The 20,009-nt window shown below is 39.9% G+C and overlaps 1 protein-coding gene across 6 annotated transcripts in view; it reads left to right on the plus strand.

The window, feature by feature from the left end:
• Nucleotides 1-20,009, plus strand: part of LOC110446177 (arginine-glutamic acid dipeptide repeats protein-like) — a 183,904-nt gene that overhangs the window by 148,181 nt on the left and 15,714 nt on the right. For all 6 annotated transcript variants that reach the window (XM_021491193.1, XM_021491195.1, XM_021491194.1 and 3 more), the window contains 2 exons: nucleotides 14,334-14,466; nucleotides 15,899-16,000. In XM_021491193.1, the coding sequence (XP_021346868.1) occupies nucleotides 14,334-14,466; nucleotides 15,899-16,000 (235 nt within the window). The remainder of the gene's footprint in view (nucleotides 1-14,333; nucleotides 14,467-15,898; nucleotides 16,001-20,009) is intronic.

Here is a 20,009-nt window from a genome sequence, read left to right on the forward strand (position 1 = left end):
AGTCACATGACCTGTAACCATCTGTCAATCATGGCTTCGTCTGAGGACGAGGAGGAGCACTGAAGCTGGGCTCCATTTCAGGATTAAAGGGAAGCAACTCTTGTAAGGAGATGGATTTGCACTGGAGGAAGCAATCTCTAGGTATCATACTAGGGTTGTTTATTCTATCAGCTTCCCTGCAGAATCTTCTGCATCAAAAGAATTGTACAAGCTTTTTTTTTAAATAATATCATTGGTTTATAGGAAGATCATAGTTTTTTTTCAAGTACCAACTTGTATTTATCTGGCTTTATTGTGAATGAAAATTAAATATTCTATAGTCAAACATTAATAAAAAGAATTTAGGACATAGGTCCTTAAAATATCTTCTAGGTATTAAATAAATGTTCTGTAAATGTTTCCAATGTACTAAAGCAACTTTCTTACAAGTAATAATGATAGACTTGTTACAAATTTTGTTTCTACTTTGTTAACTTACCAAAACACAGCAACAGACAATGACACTGCTGTGACTGTTGATTCTGCTGGGTATAGTGCAAATAAAAAAGTTCGAAAAAACATGCAAAAAACTTTTTTTATAATAATAATAATAATAATAACAATTGGAGGTTCTTATATACCGCTTTATCACAACCTAGTTCGTAGGTCGTCTCAAAGCCGTTTACAAATTATTATCCGTGGTTATAGGGCCTTTGCAACAAGCAAATACATTTCTCAACTTCCTGGGGAGCATACAGCCGGAGCTGCCATTTCGGCGCTAACAGCTAGCATTCAACAATTCTAGCACTGCCCAACCACGTACTCATTTACAGCTGAGTAGACTGGAACAAGCGGAGTAAAGTATCTTGCTCAAAGATACAACACATTGCCGTGCCATGGTGCGAACCCTCAACCCTTCAGTCAAGAGCCTGGCGTCCTACCACTGGACTACCGTGCTGTTTAAATTTTACAAGTGGTTAGCTTTTCATGAACACTCCAAATTGACTTAAAGTACTTCATTACCAAAATTGTTAGCTCACCTGGTCCCAAGAACCAAGCTGAACTTAAGCAGTACCATGTTGTCCATCTGTCAACAATTTATTCAATACAACTTCTACATCTGAATCACTGAACCAAATTTCACTAAGCTTGACTGGAAATACCCTTTGGTGGTAAGGATTCGAAATTATACAACTGAAAGGGCCGAACTCATGTTTCTTTGCTCTACATGTTCAATCTTGGGACTGATCAGAGGAACAAAATGGTTGCCAGGTAGCCATCTTAAAGTTCGTACTGAATGTTTCTTCCTCAGATTTCACAAGTAGGTCCCCATTGGTTCCTTGTATATGTTCAGTTTTGGAACTTAATCTCAAGAACAAGATGGCTGCTAAGTGGTCTTGCACTTTGACTGTTAAATTTTCTTATCGCTATTCTGAAAGTGGTCTTTTCTCAAATTTCCAAGTATATGTACTCCTGGTTCTAATAATTGTGTATGTTCATTTTCAAGATAGCCACCATGCCAGCAGATTGGGTTTTGATTAAAGTGTTAATTATTCCTTTATAGACATGTCTGTCACACTGAGATGATGTAAATCTATGAGTATATGTGTTTGTCATACAGAGGTGGCTTTATCAACAGGTGTTTGTCATACAGAGGTGGTTTTATCAACAGGTGTTTGTCATACAGAAGTGGTTTTATCAACAATTGTTTGTCATACAGAGGTGGTTTTATCAACAGGTGTTTGCATTCCAGAGTTAATCCTTATAGATAGGTGTTTGCATTCCAGAGGTAATCCTTATAGATAGGTGTTTGTGTTCCCGAGGTAACCCTTATAAATAGGTGTTTGTGTTTCAGAGGTAGCCCTTATAGACAGATGTTTGCATTCCAGATGTAATCCTTATATACAGGTGTTTGCATTTCAGAGGTAATCCTTATATATAGGTTTTTGTATTCCAGAGGTAGCCCTTATAGACAGGTTCAGGTATATGTATTCCAGAGGTAATCCTTATTGACAGGTGTATGTATTCCAGAGTTAACCCGTATAGACAGGTGTTTGCCTTGCAAAGGTAACAGTGTTGTTTATCCAAACCCTCTTTATGAACAGGTGCTTCTTAAATAGATGTGTTTCTAAAGACAGGTGTGTGTCATATTACAGAAAAAGAACTGTAGAGAGAAGTGTGGTACAGAAGTTGGCCTGTATGTTTGTTTGGGATGACTTTCATGTTTATTATGACTCCCATACTAGAGCTATGTAAACAAATACATTGACCAGTGATTTGGAGTAAGTGAAGATAGCTATTCAGACATTCTTAGTGCTTTTATAGATGGGTTGTATTATAAGCCATTTATTTATATGGTTGATTTCAGTTAATTCATAGTAAGGCCTAGACAGGTACATAACAGTAACACAGGGTGACCAAGGCAAGGATGTGATGAGGACACAGTATGACCTAGACAAGAGAATGACAAGGACACGGTAAAACCTAGACAAGGAAGGGACAGAGAAAAAACTGGACAAGGAAGGGACAAGGATACAGCAAAACCTAGACAAGGTGGGGACAGAGAAAAAACTGGACAAAGAAGTGACATGAACACAGCAAAACCTAGACAAGGAAGGGACAAGGACACAGCAAAACCTAGTCAAGGAAGGGACAAGGACACAGCAAAACCTATACAAGGAAGGGACAAGGACACAGCAAAACCTAGTCAAGGAAGGACAAAGACACAGCAAAACCTAGTCAAGGAAGGGACAAGGACACAGCAAAACCTATACAAGGAAGGGACAAGGACACAGCAAAACCTAGACAAGAAAGGGACAGAGAAAAAAATGGACAAGGAAGGGACAAGGACACAAACACATAGAAAAGGAAGGGACAAGGACACAGCAAAACCTAGACAAGGATGGGGCAAGGACACAGCAAAACCTAGACAAGGGAAGGGACAAGGACACAGCAAAACCTAGACAAGGAAGGGACAGAGAAAAAAATGGACAAGGAAGGGACAAGGACACAAACACATAGAAAAGGAAGGGACAAGGACACAGCAAAACCTAGACAAGGGAGGGACAAGGACACAGCAAAACCTAGTCAAGGAAGGGACAAGGACCCAGCAAAACCTAAACATTGAAAGGACAAGGACACAATGAAACCTAAACAAGGAAGGGACAGGACACAGCAGACCTAGTCAAGGAAGAAACAAGGACGCAGCAGACCTAGTCAAGGAAGGGACAAGGAAACAGCAAAACCTAGATGGGGATATGAAAAGGACACTCACTTCAAGAGATACGAAAAGAATACAGTAGATAAAGAATAATCAAGACTATTTAAATTGTATTAGCATTAATATGACTGATGACATCATTTTCGAAATAATGCTTTTCTTCTCAGTGCCAAAAGAGCAATTTTTTTTTTTTTTTTTTTTTTTTAAATTCATAATGACAGTCTGTTATTGATAAATGTGATAGGACAACTATAATCGGAAGCCTGTCTGTATCAATGTAGCAACAAGAAGTTGATGAAAGCCACACCTTGAGGCTGTCAGCATCATTATTATATGAATAAGGAAAAAAGACCTAAAGGTGATGTGTAATTTGGCTTCTACAGAGATAAAATGGAATATCAACATTTTTTTAATGGTTGACTTGTGCCGATAGCCTAGAGACTTGTTTGTATGTCATAAATCACCGAGTATAAAAATACATCACAGTGATGACTGACTGGGGAGCAAAAGAAAAGCCTTGATAATCATTAGTAGGAAATCATTTGTGGTCTTCCAATGGACGACAAGGTGATTTAGATACTTGATTCCGAAGTTCAAACAAGCTCATCACCAGGACAGTTTCAAACAGCATCCGACAACAGTCTCTAGTACTGGTCTTTGAAGTGGCAGAAAGACACCATGCAGACTTCTGACTGAAAGAAGAAAATTTGAGAAGGGTTTTCATGTCAGATCTCAATATTACAACATTCAAGAAGATGTATAGGGTTAGTTGTTAAAAGCAATCAATAGACTTACAAAATAATCATTGGTTAAAAACTCATAGTATTCTGAAAAATTGAACTACACCTTCATATCAATACACCAACACAATCAGGAGCATAGATTGTCTCGTTCGGAGAAGACTCATTAAGGCGCTGGTCTAGAGCAGGACCTTGTTTGGGGGTCAAGGGAGAGTTTTTGTTTTGTTTTATTTTTCTACTTGAACTATCTTATTTATTCTCTATTACGATAATCGTAGTTTGTGGGACTTTTTGTGAAGTTGGGACCTTATTTTTTATTTCCAATACTGATGCAGAATAGTGTTAGTATGACAAATGCATGTGCCTGATAGGTTTCATACTTGCCAACACTCCTAAATTTGTTCAAAGATGTCCTATTGTATTACATGCGCAAAAACTAAGGTTAAAGTTTGACGGAAAGAGGGATTTTGGGGGTACCAATAGGGGAAGGGTAAATCACAAATATAGTTTGCTGTTTTTAAAATGAGCTTTAAATCCAAAATCATACTTGTTCTGTTTTTAAAAACCTGTGTAAATTGAACAGGCATATTTAAAAGAACGAAAAATGACAGAAATTAGACTGTCAATTAAAGATTGTTTATATAAAACGTAGGATTAAGTCAGGGTGTTGTTTTAGGTAATTTTTCAAATGAAAAGTGTTTTGTTTTCTCAACAATTTCCTTTCTAATTTATATTTTGGGTTGAAATTTACAGCTTTTCTAATCCTCTGTTTTATATAAACAATCTTTAATTGACGATTTAATTTCTGTCATTTTTCATTCTTTTAAATATGTCATGTTTTTAAAAACAAAAATGGTATGAAACAGCAAACTATATTTGTGATTTACCTTTCCCCTATTGGTTCCCCCAAAAACCCACTTTCTGTCAAACTTTTACCTTAGTTTTTGTGCATGTAATACAATACATCTTTGAACAAATTAAGGAGGTGAAAATCCGAAAATACCGGGGCCCAAAAAAGGGCCTTTCAAAAACTATGAGATTAAGGAGTTTCCGGATTAATGAATTTATGCGATGAAGAATTATCGTAAAATAAGAATATTATAATAGACATATATTTCTTCTGTTTGTAAATCTTTGTTGTTATAAAACGGCAAGCAACACCAAGTTCGAACATATTGGAACTCTTCATTGTTGGAGATAAAATACAGAGCACTTTGATTCTCTTCTTTAATTAATCAAACATATCAATTCATTTTAGGATGGCAATTTTTTTATTTTTTTTTCTGTGAATAGCAAAACTGAAAATGTTACTAAGAAGTTCCGGTAAAAATCCACCTGGTTTTTATACCCACAAAATAGAGCAGTTAAACTGGAGATTATAAAGCTTGTACATATGAATGACTTCCCTTACCAGTCTGATTTATACACAATGCTAATTACCCAAATAAGCTCATAGGGCCATTACATGGAATGGGAGATCACAAATGATCTTGTTGCAATATAGATTATTATGTTGGAAAAAATAACTTTGATGCCAATGAAAGAGATGGAAGGGCTATGCATGGGCAAAATATGCGAAATAAAATTTTCAAACAGAAAATAATTGAAAATGTTATGTAACATATATATACTAAACTAACTTTAGTAATAGATCTGTTGTAATTAGTTAACTGATCACCTAACATTTCTGAATCCATAACATGGAAACACAAAACTACCCTGACTACACCTGACCACCAACTCCCTAGAAAGAAGCACGATGTTGCAAGAAAATAGCCAATCATTAGATTCTACACTATAACATACCCTGGTCACTGTTATTGTTTAAGTCCTGAAAACCTGCTTTATAACATTTCAACCAGTGAAATATCAAAAATTATCATTTTGATAAAAACTGATATCTTTACTACAGTGAAGATATACAAAATGTTGCTTTCTTCACATGTGATGATATAAGGGTCCAGTTTCCGTTTCATATTCACCAATCAGAATGATATTTTCAATTTACTGCATTTGAAGCTGCATGTTTTCTATTCCAGCTGCAGAAGTAGCATCAGTAGAATAAGTGGTTGTTATCTAAACCTCTGGTACTTATAACTACATAATTGGTAACAGTTTGATGAGAAAATTATACCAAATGATAGCGCAGAACGGTAGATTTGAGTAGTTCATTCAAAATAATGCACCTGCTTGTTGTCATGTATGATGTCATTAAAATCCTGAACTTTGTTGATTGCTAACATTTTGCCTTAACATACTTGTCATTTCAGTTAAAATGTAATAAATGAAAAAAATCTTGGTTTTCCTGTTGAATCAATATGTATTTTACTCGAATGGTAGAATATACCAGTATTTCCACTCATGCTTCACAAGTTAAAAATATCTGTATTCTGCCGTACGTGTGAAATTTTTTGGTATTCAATGGGAAACCATTCAATATCCTCTGTCACATCAGTCACGTTAATGGCGTTGGTCCCGAGAATGTGCTCTATCACATACCCAGGTCACCTTAATGGTGCCAGACCTGAGAAGCTGCTCCATCAAATACTCTGGGCAGTAGGTATTCCATGGTGAACAATATCACCCAAACCTGTGTGGTACTGTGTTTATTTTATATAAATAAGTTCTGATGCCAATATCTATACAAATTGTTTGATTGACATTAGAAAGTTTTGTAATTTTTCGACTGTACCCCGGAGCCTGGGCCGTTAGATTAGGTTCAGCTTTCACGCCTACTTGGTGTATCCCATGGGTCAGTCCCGACCCCGTCGTCAGGTATCCCCATGGTGTCGGAGGGTGCACCTTTTGTCTGTTAGTGCACAGGCTATGCTAATGTGTCTATGTGCAGAGTGCATGTTGTACTGTACGTGTCCCCTCTCCAGCCTGTACTAGCCGAGTGTAACAGCCAGGCTAACCCACCAGTGTACACACTGGGTTTGGTAGTGAGGCTTTACCATACAGGCCTGTCTGTATACACTCTCTTATAAACAGGCCGCCATATTGAAATGAACGGAAGCCGTTCACTTGACTACTTTCAAGTCTGGTAACACCACTTTTACAAGCATGTAGCTGTGTCCAGGGCCGGTACTGAGTAAGTGTGAGTTGTTTGTCCATTGTTTGGGGGAGATATTTGTTAGTTGCCTTGTTTTGTTCTCCAGGACAGGGGGATCATGTTTGACTGTCGCTGCTCCCTATGTATACCTAAGCTTGCACACTGTTTTTACCTGTTTTCTGCCTGTACTGTCCAGTGATGATTGTTTTGTAGTTGGTAGGTGTGTAGGATGGTTTAGGACTATTACCTGGACCCTTGCTTGTATCTGGATACCGCCCCCAGTGGTCAGAACCGACGCACCATTGTTGTGTCATTATAGTCGGCTATTACGTGGAAGGTATAAACACAGAGCGTTAAAGGGCTGACTTGTGTATCAGAGACGGGCAGTACGGCATGTGTTAGCAATGGTGGTGTGACGCTAGGGTGTACATCTAGGGTAAGTGAGGAGGTACCGGACAGATACATCCCCCACAGGGGTGGAGCAGGAGTGGGACTTAATCCCCTCAGAGGGGCGGGGCAGAAGCGACTCCCCTCCTGAAGAATAGTAAGGCTTACTTCCCCTCCCCTCCATTCACCATGATTGTATTCAGGCTTGTATCCCTACCTATCAGGGAGAGGTCGGTGGGAAATATATTATCATGAGGAATCCACACATGAATTTATTATACAATGTAGGAGACAGCTGTGTAGATACTGCCACAATATAGCTGAGTTATGTGATGTACTTACTACACAGAACATATTTATATGTTTCTGCATATCAGAATGATTTCACAGGAAGCCACAGGCGACTTTTGTACACATATTATACTTTACAATATTTTCTGAATTTAGACAAAACATTACCTTATCGTTTCTTGACTTATTCATTTGTCAATACATATCTATAATAGTGGGTTATGTAAAATATGGGTAGTCTAGTAGGAGAGTTTGACAGGTATTAGCGTATATAATTATCTACCAGCAGAACTTGTTATAAATACAAGTGGTAGTTTATATGATAGATTGTCTATTGGTAGAGTTGGTCAGAAATATTAGTGTAATATGTATGATAGGTAGTCGACTAATAGAGTTTGCCATTGATACCAGTATGATAATAGTTACCTCTACTGGCAGAGCCTGTCATAGACACAGCTGTAATAATAGTTACATCTACTGGTAGAGCCTGTCATAGACACAGGTGTAATAATAGTTACGTCTACTGACAGAGCCTGCCATAGACACAGCTGTAATAATAGTTACGTCTACTGGCAGAGCCTGTCGTAGACACAGCTGCAATAATAGTTACCTCTACTGGCAGAGCCTGTCATAGACAAAGCTGTAATAATAGTTACCTCTACTGGCAGAGCCTGGCATAGACACAGGTGTAATAATAGTTTCCTCTACTGGCAGAGCCTGTCATAGATGCAGGTGTAATAATAGTTACATCTACTGGCAGAGCCTGTCATAGACGCAGGTGTAATAATATTTACGTCTACTGGCAGAGCCTGCCATAGACACAGCTGTAATAATAGTTACCTCTACTGGCAGAGCCTGTCATAGACGCAGGTGTAATAATAGTTACGTCTACTGGCAGAGCCTGCCATAGACACAGCTGTAATAATAGTTACATCTACTGGCAGAGCCTGTCATAGACACAGGTGTTATAATTTGTATATCAGTATCAGTATTTGAACCCTAGACTTCTGATCACAATACAGTTCCTATAGCCAACAGAGCTGTCTGAACAGTGAAAGTTCCCCAGCTCAGAGGTGCCGCGGTGACCGAGTGGTTAAGCCGTCTGACAGTAAGGTCACTAGCCTTCCACCACTTGGTCACAGGTTTGAAGCCTACAACGCTAGGTACTGGCTGCAGGTCAGTGGATTTTCTCTTGGTGCTCCATTTTTCCTCCCCCACCAAAACCTGGCTTGTCCTTAAATGACTATAGCTGTTGAAAAGAAATAAAGTGCAATCCAGACCAAACCATCCCCAGACCATTACTTTAGTCATATCCTTAACACATGTTACAACACATACACCTGAGGCTGAGATACCAGGTGAGGGGTACCTGTTATATAGTGGGACAGAGATCCTAACACCCTAACACATGTTACAACACATACACCTGAGGCTGAGATACCAGGTGAGGGGTACCTGTTATATAGTGGGACAGGAATCCTAACACCCTAACACATGTTACAACACATACACCTGAGGCTGAGATATCAGGTGAGGGGTACTTGTTATATAGTGGGACAGGGATCCTAACACCCTAACACAAGTTACAACACATTCACCTTAGGCTGAGATACCAGGTGAGGGGTACTTGTGATATCTGTGAGGCTAATTTGATAAGCTTATAGGCCCCTATCCTGTATCTACTCCTTGTATCAAAAGGTCAATTCATTTACTGCATGATGTATAGTGGAGGAGTTATTACTATGTAAGGGCAGAAAACTTGTTATACCAACAGTGGTATACATGTAATATACATATATGACACCAATTTTATCTTATCCCTGTGTCCATTGATAGTGCTTTGGCTGTTTTAGCCATTGATAGTGCTTTGGCTGTTTTAGCTTACGATTTGGTCTTTAAAAGTGGACTATAATTAATACTCTGAATTCATAGCAGACATGCATTTATTATAAGTGATCTTTTTTAAAGATATTATGGATGGTTTGAATTACCGCAAATTATAAAAACCATATTTAAGAACTCTTAACAGACTGTTTTATAACCTATGAAGTGAAGTGGCCTTTTACGCATTGGATATACATTGATTTTGAACAAGTTGTTTTGGCTTTGGATATGAGTGCACGCATATATTATTACAAGCTGGGAACAGGAATTTTTGCTGATGTTAATCAAAATGGATCACTATTTAGTTTGTAAATTATCTGTAGCATAACTATAGGCTTGTTAAGTCTAGACAGTACATTGTATGTTCAACTTGCGACAACACAGACTTGCCAACTTTCTAAACTCATAGAGCAAGATACTTATAATACTTATAATACTTATAATATCCATTTCAATATTACAGATAGTCTAGTTTAGTTAGTTTCCTCCTTGATTTATTGATTTTGGCTTGAGGTGAGAGATTATCTTTAAAGTAGGTTTTACTGAACATGAAGAGGTCAGAGGTCAATATTTATTGTACATATAGAGGTCAGAGTTTTTGCATATAGCAAGGTTTATTGTGTGTGTAGGGGTCAGAGGTCATGTAGAAGCATTATGGTTGTCTGACCTGGAAGTTTTCAGTAGTCATAGATACAATGTTGTTGCCTGACATTCATAAGTCAGAGGTTAGATGCAGTATAGTTTGTTGACCTTTAGAGTTCAGAAGTCGCAGATGCAGTATGGCTGACCTGGGCAGGTTAGTGGTTGGCCATTCGTTCCCTAAGTCTGCTGCCCATGTACAAACACCCTGTTTGACAGAGAAATCAATGAGGCCCAGCTTTATGTACAATCGTCCGGCTTTTGGCCATTGTCTTTAGCTCTGCTGGCTATTATAAGCTCTGTTATATTAATATTGATAGCCCTTCAACACACTGGATAACCACATTTATGACATTTCTGACAGGCTGGCCGTCAAGTTTATGTTGGCCTTAGATGGCCTATCATTGTTGGACATGTAGAGATGTGAACATCATACTTTGTTATTATTGGGCCTTCTATATGTCATTTACACCTGGCAGTTCTCCTAACATTGGTATTAGTAGGGGCAGGTTACTGCTCTATAAGTCACTTCCTGTAACACCTAACACAGGTATCAGTAGAGACAGGTGGGAGATCACCCCTCTATAAGTCACTACCTGTAACCCCTTACACAGGTATCAGTAGAGACAGGTGAGCGATCACCCCTCTATAAGTCACTACCTGTAACCCCTTACACAGGTATCAGTAGAGACAGGTGAGAGACCACCCCTCTATAAGTCACTACCTGTAATACCTTACACAGGTATCAGTAGAGACAGGTGAGCGATCACCCCTCTATAAGTCACTACCTGTAACACCTTACACAGGCATCAGTAGAGACAGGTGAGAGATCACCCCTCAATAAGTCACTACCTGTAACACCTTACACAGGTATCAGGAGAGACAGGTGAGAGATCACCCCTCTATAAGTCGCTACCTGTAACACCTTACACAGGTATCAGTATAGACAGGTGGGGGATCACCCCTCTATATGTCACTACCTGTAACCCCTTACACAGGTATCAGTAGAGACAGGTGAGAGACCACCCCTCTATAAGTCACTACCTGTAACACCTTACACAGGTATCAGGAGAGACAGGTGAGAGATCACCCCTCTATAAGGCACTACCTGTAACACCTTACACAGGTATCAGTAGCGACAGGTGAGAGATCACCCCTCTATATGTCACTACCTGTAACCCCTTACACAGGTATCAGTAGAGACAGGTGAGCGATCACCCCTCTATAAGTCACTACCTGTAACCCCTTACACAGGTATCAGTAGAGACAGGTGAGAGTTCACCCCTATATAAGTGACTACTTGTAACACCTTACACAGGTATCAGTAGAGACAGGGGAGAGACCACCCCTCTATAAGTCACTACCTGTAATACCTCACACAGGTATCAGTAGAGACAGGTGAGAGATCACTCCTTTATAAGTCACTACCTGTAACCCCTTACACAGGTATCAGTAGAGACAGGTGAGCGATCACCCCTCTATAAGTCACTACCTGTAACACCTTACACAGGTATCAGGAGAGACAGGTGAGAGATCACCCCTCTATAAGGCACTACCTGTAACACCTTACACAGGTATCAGTAGAAACAGGTGAGAGATCACCCCTCTATAAGTCACTACCTGCAACACCTTACACAGGTATCAGTAGAGACAGGAGAGAGATCACCCCTCTATAAGTCACTACCTGCAACACCTTACACAGGTATCAGTAGAGACAGGAGAGAGATCACCCCTCTATAAGTCACTACCTGCAACACCTTACACAGGTATCAGTAGAGACAGGTGAGCGATCACCCCTCTATAAGTCACTACCTGTAACCCCTTACACAGGTATCAGTAGAGACAGGTGAGAGTTCACCCCTATATAAGTGACTACTTGTAACTCCTTACACAGGTATCAGTAGAGACAGGTGAGAGATCACCCCTCTATATGTCACTACCTGTAACACCTTACACAGGTATCAGTAGAGACCGGTGAGAGATCAAGGTTATGTATGAGACATATTATTAGTCCAACATGCCCTTTAGAGGGCCCCAACAGATCTTGAGATGAAGATATACCATGCAGATCCAATATCCCCCTAATAGGTCCTCAACAGAGGTGTAGAGAAGCATCACAGGTCAGGACAGGTGTGTTTTATTACCAGATTTTAATGGACATTCACTACACAAAGTGATGTCCACTCAATTCCAGCCAGATTTATGCTCTAATAAAAGTACTGGTCAGTTATCAGTTCCCAAATCTGTAATTAGAAGATCTAATAGAGATACTTTAGCCCCTCTTTGTATTGGTCAGTCTGTCCTTTGATCACCTTTTGTATTGGTCACTCTTTCACTTGACCAGATGCCAGTCTCTAATTATTGGGTTCATTTCCACTATCCTTAATGTCTAATGAGTGTAATATCACACGTAGATTTTTGTTACCGTAATTGACCCTGCATAAAATTCGTAAGTTTCGTTTTCATAAAGTTGTTTGCAAGTTTAACTTGTGTTCAGCTTTTTCTTTCATTTGGTGTAAAGTCTGTTAATTTAACAGAGAATTCTTCTTCCTTAAAATTGAGCCCCCAAACCATTTACCGGTACCTGAATTACCTGTACAGCTTACCTGTAACATCTAAATAATTTACCTGTACAGCTTACCTGTAACATCTAAATAATTTACCTGTACAGCTTACCTGTAACATCTAAATAATTTACCTGTACAGCTTACCCGTAACATCTAAATAATTTACCTGTACATCTTACCTGTAACATCTAAATAATTTACCTGTACAGCTTACCTGTAACATCTAAATAATTTACCTGTACCATGTCATTTACCATTACCTGAAAATAGTTCACTTTGTAAAGGTGACAATACTTAAACTGAATTTTGGTATCTTTCAAGTGAAAATATGTGGGGGTTTTGTTAGGGACTTTGTGTGCACCTCCTGTGTTGACCTAAACTTGACAGACACGGTGTGTCCTAACCCCTGATGTGCCCAGACACTCTCAGGTGTTTACATGACAACAGTCTGGGCGACATCCCTGTGTGTTGGTGGTGGTGGCTCTCTGTCGACACAGCTACCTACATCACACAGATGTTTGTAACAGACAGGACTCGGTGTGTAACATGATACAATGTCAAGACATTCTAGGCAAGTGCGGAATAATTTGAATATATCATAAAATTCCCATGTTTAAAGATCAGAGGGGCACAGTAGGGTGGCACTTTAATGAAAGTTAAAGTAATTTGTGAAAGTTTCTTTTTGGGGTATTTTCTGTGATAAGGTATATAGTGCCTGATTTTTGAATGTCTGATTTAATCTAAAATAATTAATTTTCTGCTTTTTACACTAGTTGGTAATTTCTTAATATCCGATTCAGTTATTTATTGTTCAGTTAAATTTCCACAAAAATGTTTCATCCATTCAGGAACAAGTTTTGATAACATCGTACAGAGTCTCAAATAACATGGAAAATAAAAACCTAAGGGTATGCAATGCATTATACGTTATACCTGTGATTTGTGTTAAAAGTTTAGAATGTATGCTAACAAACACATTATACCTATAATTTGTGCTAGAGTTAAGGGCATATGCTACCTTACTAGTTATATGTATAATTTTTGTTAAAGTTAAGGATGTATGCTACCTTACACATTGTATGAGATTCCTGTTTAAAAAATGTATCTCTCTTACAGAAAATCTGCTTAGTATTGTCTACTTTCTCTGAGTTTGAAACAAATTCCCACAATATTTCTGTTATTGATTGATTTTGTGCAAGTTAACATTCATACAAATATTTTTACAATTTTTCATAGTGTAGAATTCTTGGAGAAAAAGTACATGTAACAGTTAGGTAACCTGTAAATAATTCTGATTTGTTCAGTCAGGAAGTAAAAATTTTATCATGAGGATTATATTATTTTGAAAGAAAACTATAAGGACTTTTGGTTTGGGACCCTTATTATTTCTGCAAGTTCTGAATCCTTTTAAACTAGACCTCCATAGTTTATGTCTTATTACAGTAATTTCCTTTCAGAAATTTCTTCTTCAATAGTCTAATGCAGTGTCCTTAGGAAATACAGCTTAACACAGATTAGTTTTACACTTAAGTATACAGTTTAGCCTCATGTATGTATGTCTTGTGTATTTTTAGGGAGAGCTGGTGGAGTACTACTATTTCTGGAAGAAAACTCCTGGTGCCACGTCAAACCGACCCTATCGAAGACACAAGCGTCCTGCCTTTAAACGCAACACCCGCTCCCAACGCCCGACCTCAAGTGACTTCTGTAAGTATCCATAATGAAGGGATCTATATCATTATTGCATTGTGATTCTTCAGCACAGATTACAGACTTCTTTGAAAGCTTGTTATTTTTTTTTTATTTCAAAATATTGTTTATCGTACTGTCATTTGCACCATGTGTTTTCAAAATAAGATAGAAAAGATATCACAAGTACAGTATTGAATCATGACTCAGATATCTTGATACATATCATTTCACCCTAGTCTACCTGTGTGACCTGGCTCGCTGGATTTTTGACCTATCACACAGATTTATGTTAGTCCATCTGATGACCATGCATACCAAAGACAAATGTCCACTATAAATGGCCAAGTTTCCTTTCCACTCCAAACCTGACTGACCACTAGTGGTTATCCCCTCCTCCTTGCTGACAGGCCTGACTGACGACTGTATTCTAGGATAATGTGGGCCTTCAACGATGAAATCCGTTTTCACCCAATATGAAATTTGCCCTCACATTTAGTTACAATGTATATTATGTTGTTTACAAATGTTTGCTGTCATGCTAAAGGCAGAAGTTTTACTGCAGCAAAAAAATAATCCAGGTTTACAGTAGAACAGGAGTACAACACAAACCTATCCATTCCTGAAACTTTCACCCCCATGTTCTGATATCAGGGAAGCTTGCTTTGCATGATCATTTTTTTTTTTTTTTTTACCCAAGTTTGAAGAAAAAAACTGCCTATAATTCTGATAAAGAAAGCTATGATCAGTGCAGGATTTTCTGTCTTAACACCAAAGTTTATGCAAATTATGAGGTTAACCATGTTGCCTTAAGAAAGTTTATTTTTTTATTTTTCGGATACAAGAACCCTCAACAAACATACACACTCACTGGGGAAGCTAAGTTGTTTATTCTATATAGAAATTATTGATAAAATTCCTTACAGCTATAAATATGATTAATTTTGAGCATGTAAGTTAAGCATGAACACGTTTATATGTTGGATAATGATGAGATGTTTACAGTCACACAGTGAGGGGCTATCCATCTATCAGGACAGGATGACACCAGGCAGACAGAAATATTCTACACTACCACAGCTTATCTGTCAGCACTGACAGGTGTTGGAGCAACTGATTTAATGTGACTGGGCTTTACACAGCATATCCCAACATGTCTAGTACGAGTCTGTTACCTTCACAACAAACATGTGCTGGAACCTCTCTGCTGTCTAGGGTAGAGGTGGGAGGGGCTCTACATATGTTCATGCCTCAAAGATATCTGAACATTAAATAACATAGTAATATTAATTCTATGATTAAACCTGCAGATTGATCCATGGCTGTCATTCCCTCAGGTCTATTTTACCCATTGATCGTTGATCTGATGTCATTTGCTATTTTACCCTATGTTTGAAATTTTGATATTTGATGACCTTTGGAGAGCTGACCTTTACCCTTCGTGTCACAGGTGACCAGAGCTGTTCAGCCAGTGAGTGCTCAGAGGACTCGGATGACAGTGGTGCTAGTCGGGAGCTGAGCGGCTACACTTGTCGTCACTGTTGTACTACAGGTAAGATTGTAGGACGCTTTCGCTCCTTAAGGGATGTAGAGAAATTCCATCAAAGGCCTTTTGAAATTGGTGAAAGCCAAAGCTTGCTGAGGGTTTTGCACCAGTTAGAAATACCCAAGGTTGATGTACCCTATCCTTCACCCCTGGGTATAAAAAGCTATATTTTTCTCATTCCAATCACTTGAATTAGCTTTGAAACCACAAAAAAGCATCACAATTTCCACATCGAAGAATTCAAATTTTCACAATTTCGGGACATCGTGTCATACTTGCCCAATTGTGATATAATGCACATGAAATGGGGTGTAAATAGAAATTTCTTGCACCCTTTTCTAACCCTGAACAGTTCTGTCATAAACGCACAGGAATGAGAGAAAACGTACAGGAATGAGAGAAATACAGTCATTCAGCTTGGAATTGCCAAGTTATGTACAATAAAATTAAAAGGAATTACATTATTAAACGAGACTGGGGAACTCATATTGATACAATGATGCACTAGCCTGACATGGATACCAGTATTGGTACATTGACTGAGGGGTTCCAGTCTTGTCAAGAATGAACCTCTGGCACACATAGGTAACGCTTGGTCTTATTATTCTACATGCATCACTAGAAAACTGAAATGTGCCTTTCAACACTATTGCCATCTGGGATCAGTTGCCTCTATGCTAAGAGTATTGGGGAAACCTTTAATGCTAGGGGAACTGGAATAAACTCAGTTTATGGGCCATTAGCCATTAATTGCTTGACTTATGTTTATGTTACAAATGGAAAGACGTATGCATATCAACTTATGTAGTCACAGACAGATTACAACATGGTACTGTAAATCTGGCTGATCAGATCATGTTAGAGAAGAGGAGGACATTTGGTTCTAAACGAACAAAGAGCCCTGTGGTACAAGGGGATGGGAGACCCTGTGGTACGAGGGAACGGGAGAACCCTGGGGTACGAGGGAACAGGAGAACCCTGGGGTACAAGGGGATGGGAAACCCTGTGGTACAAGGGTATGGGAGAACCCTGTGGTACAACGGGATGGGAGAAACCTGTGGTACAAGGGATTGGGAGAACCCTGTGTTACAGGGGGATGGGAGACCCTGTGGAACAAGGGGATGGGATACCCAGTGGTACAAGGGGATGGGATTCCCTGTGGTATAAGGGGATGGGAGACCCTTTGGTTCAAGGGAACTGGAGAGCCCTGTGGTACAGGGGGATGGGAGACCTTGTGGTACAAGGGGATGGGGTACCCTGTGGTACAAGGGACCCGGAGAGCCCTGTGGTACAGGGGGATGGGAGACCTTGTGGTACAAGGGGATGGCATACCCTGTGGTACAAGGGATTGGGAGAACCCTGGGGTACAAGGGGATGGGAGTCCCTGTGGTACAAGGGGGTGGGAGACCCTGTGGTACTGAAGGATTGGGAAAATGATGAGAAACCCTGTGGTACTAAAGGGTGGGAGAACCTGTGGTACAAGGGGACGGGAGAACCCTGTGGAACAAGGGGATGGGATACCCTGTAGTACAAGGGGATGGGAGAACCCTGTGGTACAAGGGGATGGGAGACCCTGTGGTACTAAAGGATTGGGAAAATGATGAGAAACCCTGTGGTACTAAAGGATTGGGAGAATGATGGGAGACCCTGTGGTACAAAGGGATGGGAAACCCTGTGGTACTAAAGGATGGGAGAACCTGTGGTACAAGGGATTGGGAGAACCCTGTGGTACAAGGGAACGGGAGAACCCTGTGGTACAAGGGGATGGGAGAACCCTGTGATGCAAGGGGATGGGAGAACCCTGTGGTACAACGGGATGGGAGAAACCTGTGGTACAAGGGATTGGGAGAACCCTGTGGTACAAGGGAACAGGAGAACCCTGTGGTACATGGAGATGGGAGAACCCTGTGATGCAAGGGGATGGGAGAGAGAATCCTGTAGTGTAAGGGGATCTGGAGAACCCTGTGGTACAAGGGAATGAGAGAACCCTGTGGTACAAGGAGATGGGAGAACCCTGTGGTACAAGGGATTGGGAGAACCCTGTTGTACAAAGGAATGGGAGAACCCTGTGGTACAAGGGGATGGGAGAACCCTGTGGTACAAGGGATTGGGTGAACCCTGTGGTACATGGGATTGGGAGAACACTGTGGTACAAGTGAACGGGAGAACCCTGTGGAACAAGGGTATGGGAGAACCCTGTGGTACATGGGGATGGGAGAACCCTGTGGTACAGGGGAATGGGAGAACCCTGTGCTACAAGGGAATGGGAGAACCCTGTGCTACAAGCGAACGGGAGAACCCCGAGATCCTAGGGAAGGTGAGGGCCCTGTAGAACTAGAAGCAGGGAGGGAAGACTTTGATGTACTAGATGAGGGGACGACTTGTGATACCATTGGAGGGAGGTACCTGAGAGTGGGAGGGCTCTGATAAACAAATATCTTTATAATTGCACCAAAGTGTTCATTAGAGCTTCATACACTGTAGATACCTGATAAGCAATACTGTTGTACCCTATGGGTTTACAGCCCAGCTGTCAGTATGTGTTATTTCTGTGTAGAAACAGTAGGTAAAGGGTGACTGGGGAGTAAGCAGAGAACAAAACCTGCTCCTACCACAATGGTGTGCTAATGGTGAGGCCAGGCAGATAGCTAGTCTTACCTAGTTCTGGTCGTGTTCTCGCTCAACCGTGGCTGATACTGCTTTGGAGTCGCCCATGCATAAAAGCTGATTATAACGGGGAAGGCGCTGACAGCCGGAGTCATGTGTACAAATCAATCCCGCTGACAACGCTCCTAGCACAGCCCTGTATTGGACAGATCACGTGAAAAAGGATGGTTAACAAATTTGGTTGGTTCCCTATTAATTTGATGATAGCATCACTATAACACAGATATACGACTGCTTTGAGCTGTGAAAGCGAGAAATTTGCTGGTGAAAAAGAGGTGGAAGAAATATAAAGCTATCGTAAAGGACTTAGCTTTGTAGTTTAATGTGGATTTGATGATAGTGGTGTGTGGGCCGGTACCTGATAAGATGTTTTTTGTGTTCTACACCCCTCGCTGTGAACGCTCCGCTCTCTAGCCTATGTGTAAGCTCACTGGCACTGTGATGAGGCTGCCTGTGTGAAAATTAATTTGAAGAATGGTATTTTGCAACACTGGGGATATATGTATATATATATATATATATATATATAGGACTTGTAAAAGCTGGCTACATGCTAGGAAGCTTGTGCTAGGCATATGAAGTAGTAGGTCTCAATGACAACTTATATATGAGTTCCCCAGTGTCCTGCCTCTCCAACAGTGCACACGCCTCATTGGTGGGAAGTCAAAATGGCTGCCTGGAGGCGGGGACTTGCTGAAATTAAGAGATATACATCTTCCCTGCCAGTCTGAAACAAAAGTAATAGGCAGAATGGAACAACCCAAACTAATGCTAATGTCAATTAAAGTCTGCTGGCTTCCCTGTCTAGTGGGCAGGCATGTGCCAAACTGGAACAAGCTAGGAATCTCAATCACAACAGATATTAATTAAGTTAATGACAATATATATTGTAATAAGCAATTGGCTGTTAGTAAAAGATACCTCCCTGTACCACTGGTAGCCTAATAGTTAACAAGAATAACTCCCTGTATCACTGATAATGTAATAGTTTACAGGAATAACTCCCTGTACCATTGATAATGTAATAGTTTACAGTAATAACTCCCTGTACCATTGATAATGTAATAGTTTACAAGAATAACTCCCTGTACCATTGATGATGTAATAGTTTCCCGGAATAACTCCCTGTACCATTGATGATGTAATAATTTACAGGAATAACTCCATGTACCATTGATGATGTAAAAGTTCACAAGAATAACTCCCTGTACCGCTGATTATGAAATAGTTTACAAGAAGAACTCCCTGTACTATTGATGATGTAATAGTTTACAAGAGTAACTCCCTGTACCATTGATGATGTAATAGGTTACAGGAATAACTCCCTGTACCATTGATAATGTAATAG

The sequence above is a fragment of the Mizuhopecten yessoensis genome, unplaced genomic scaffold (genome assembly GCF_002113885.1).
Source record: "Mizuhopecten yessoensis strain PY_sf001 unplaced genomic scaffold, ASM211388v2 scaffold2599, whole genome shotgun sequence".
Lineage (NCBI taxonomy): Eukaryota > Metazoa > Mollusca > Bivalvia > Pectinida > Pectinidae > Mizuhopecten > Mizuhopecten yessoensis.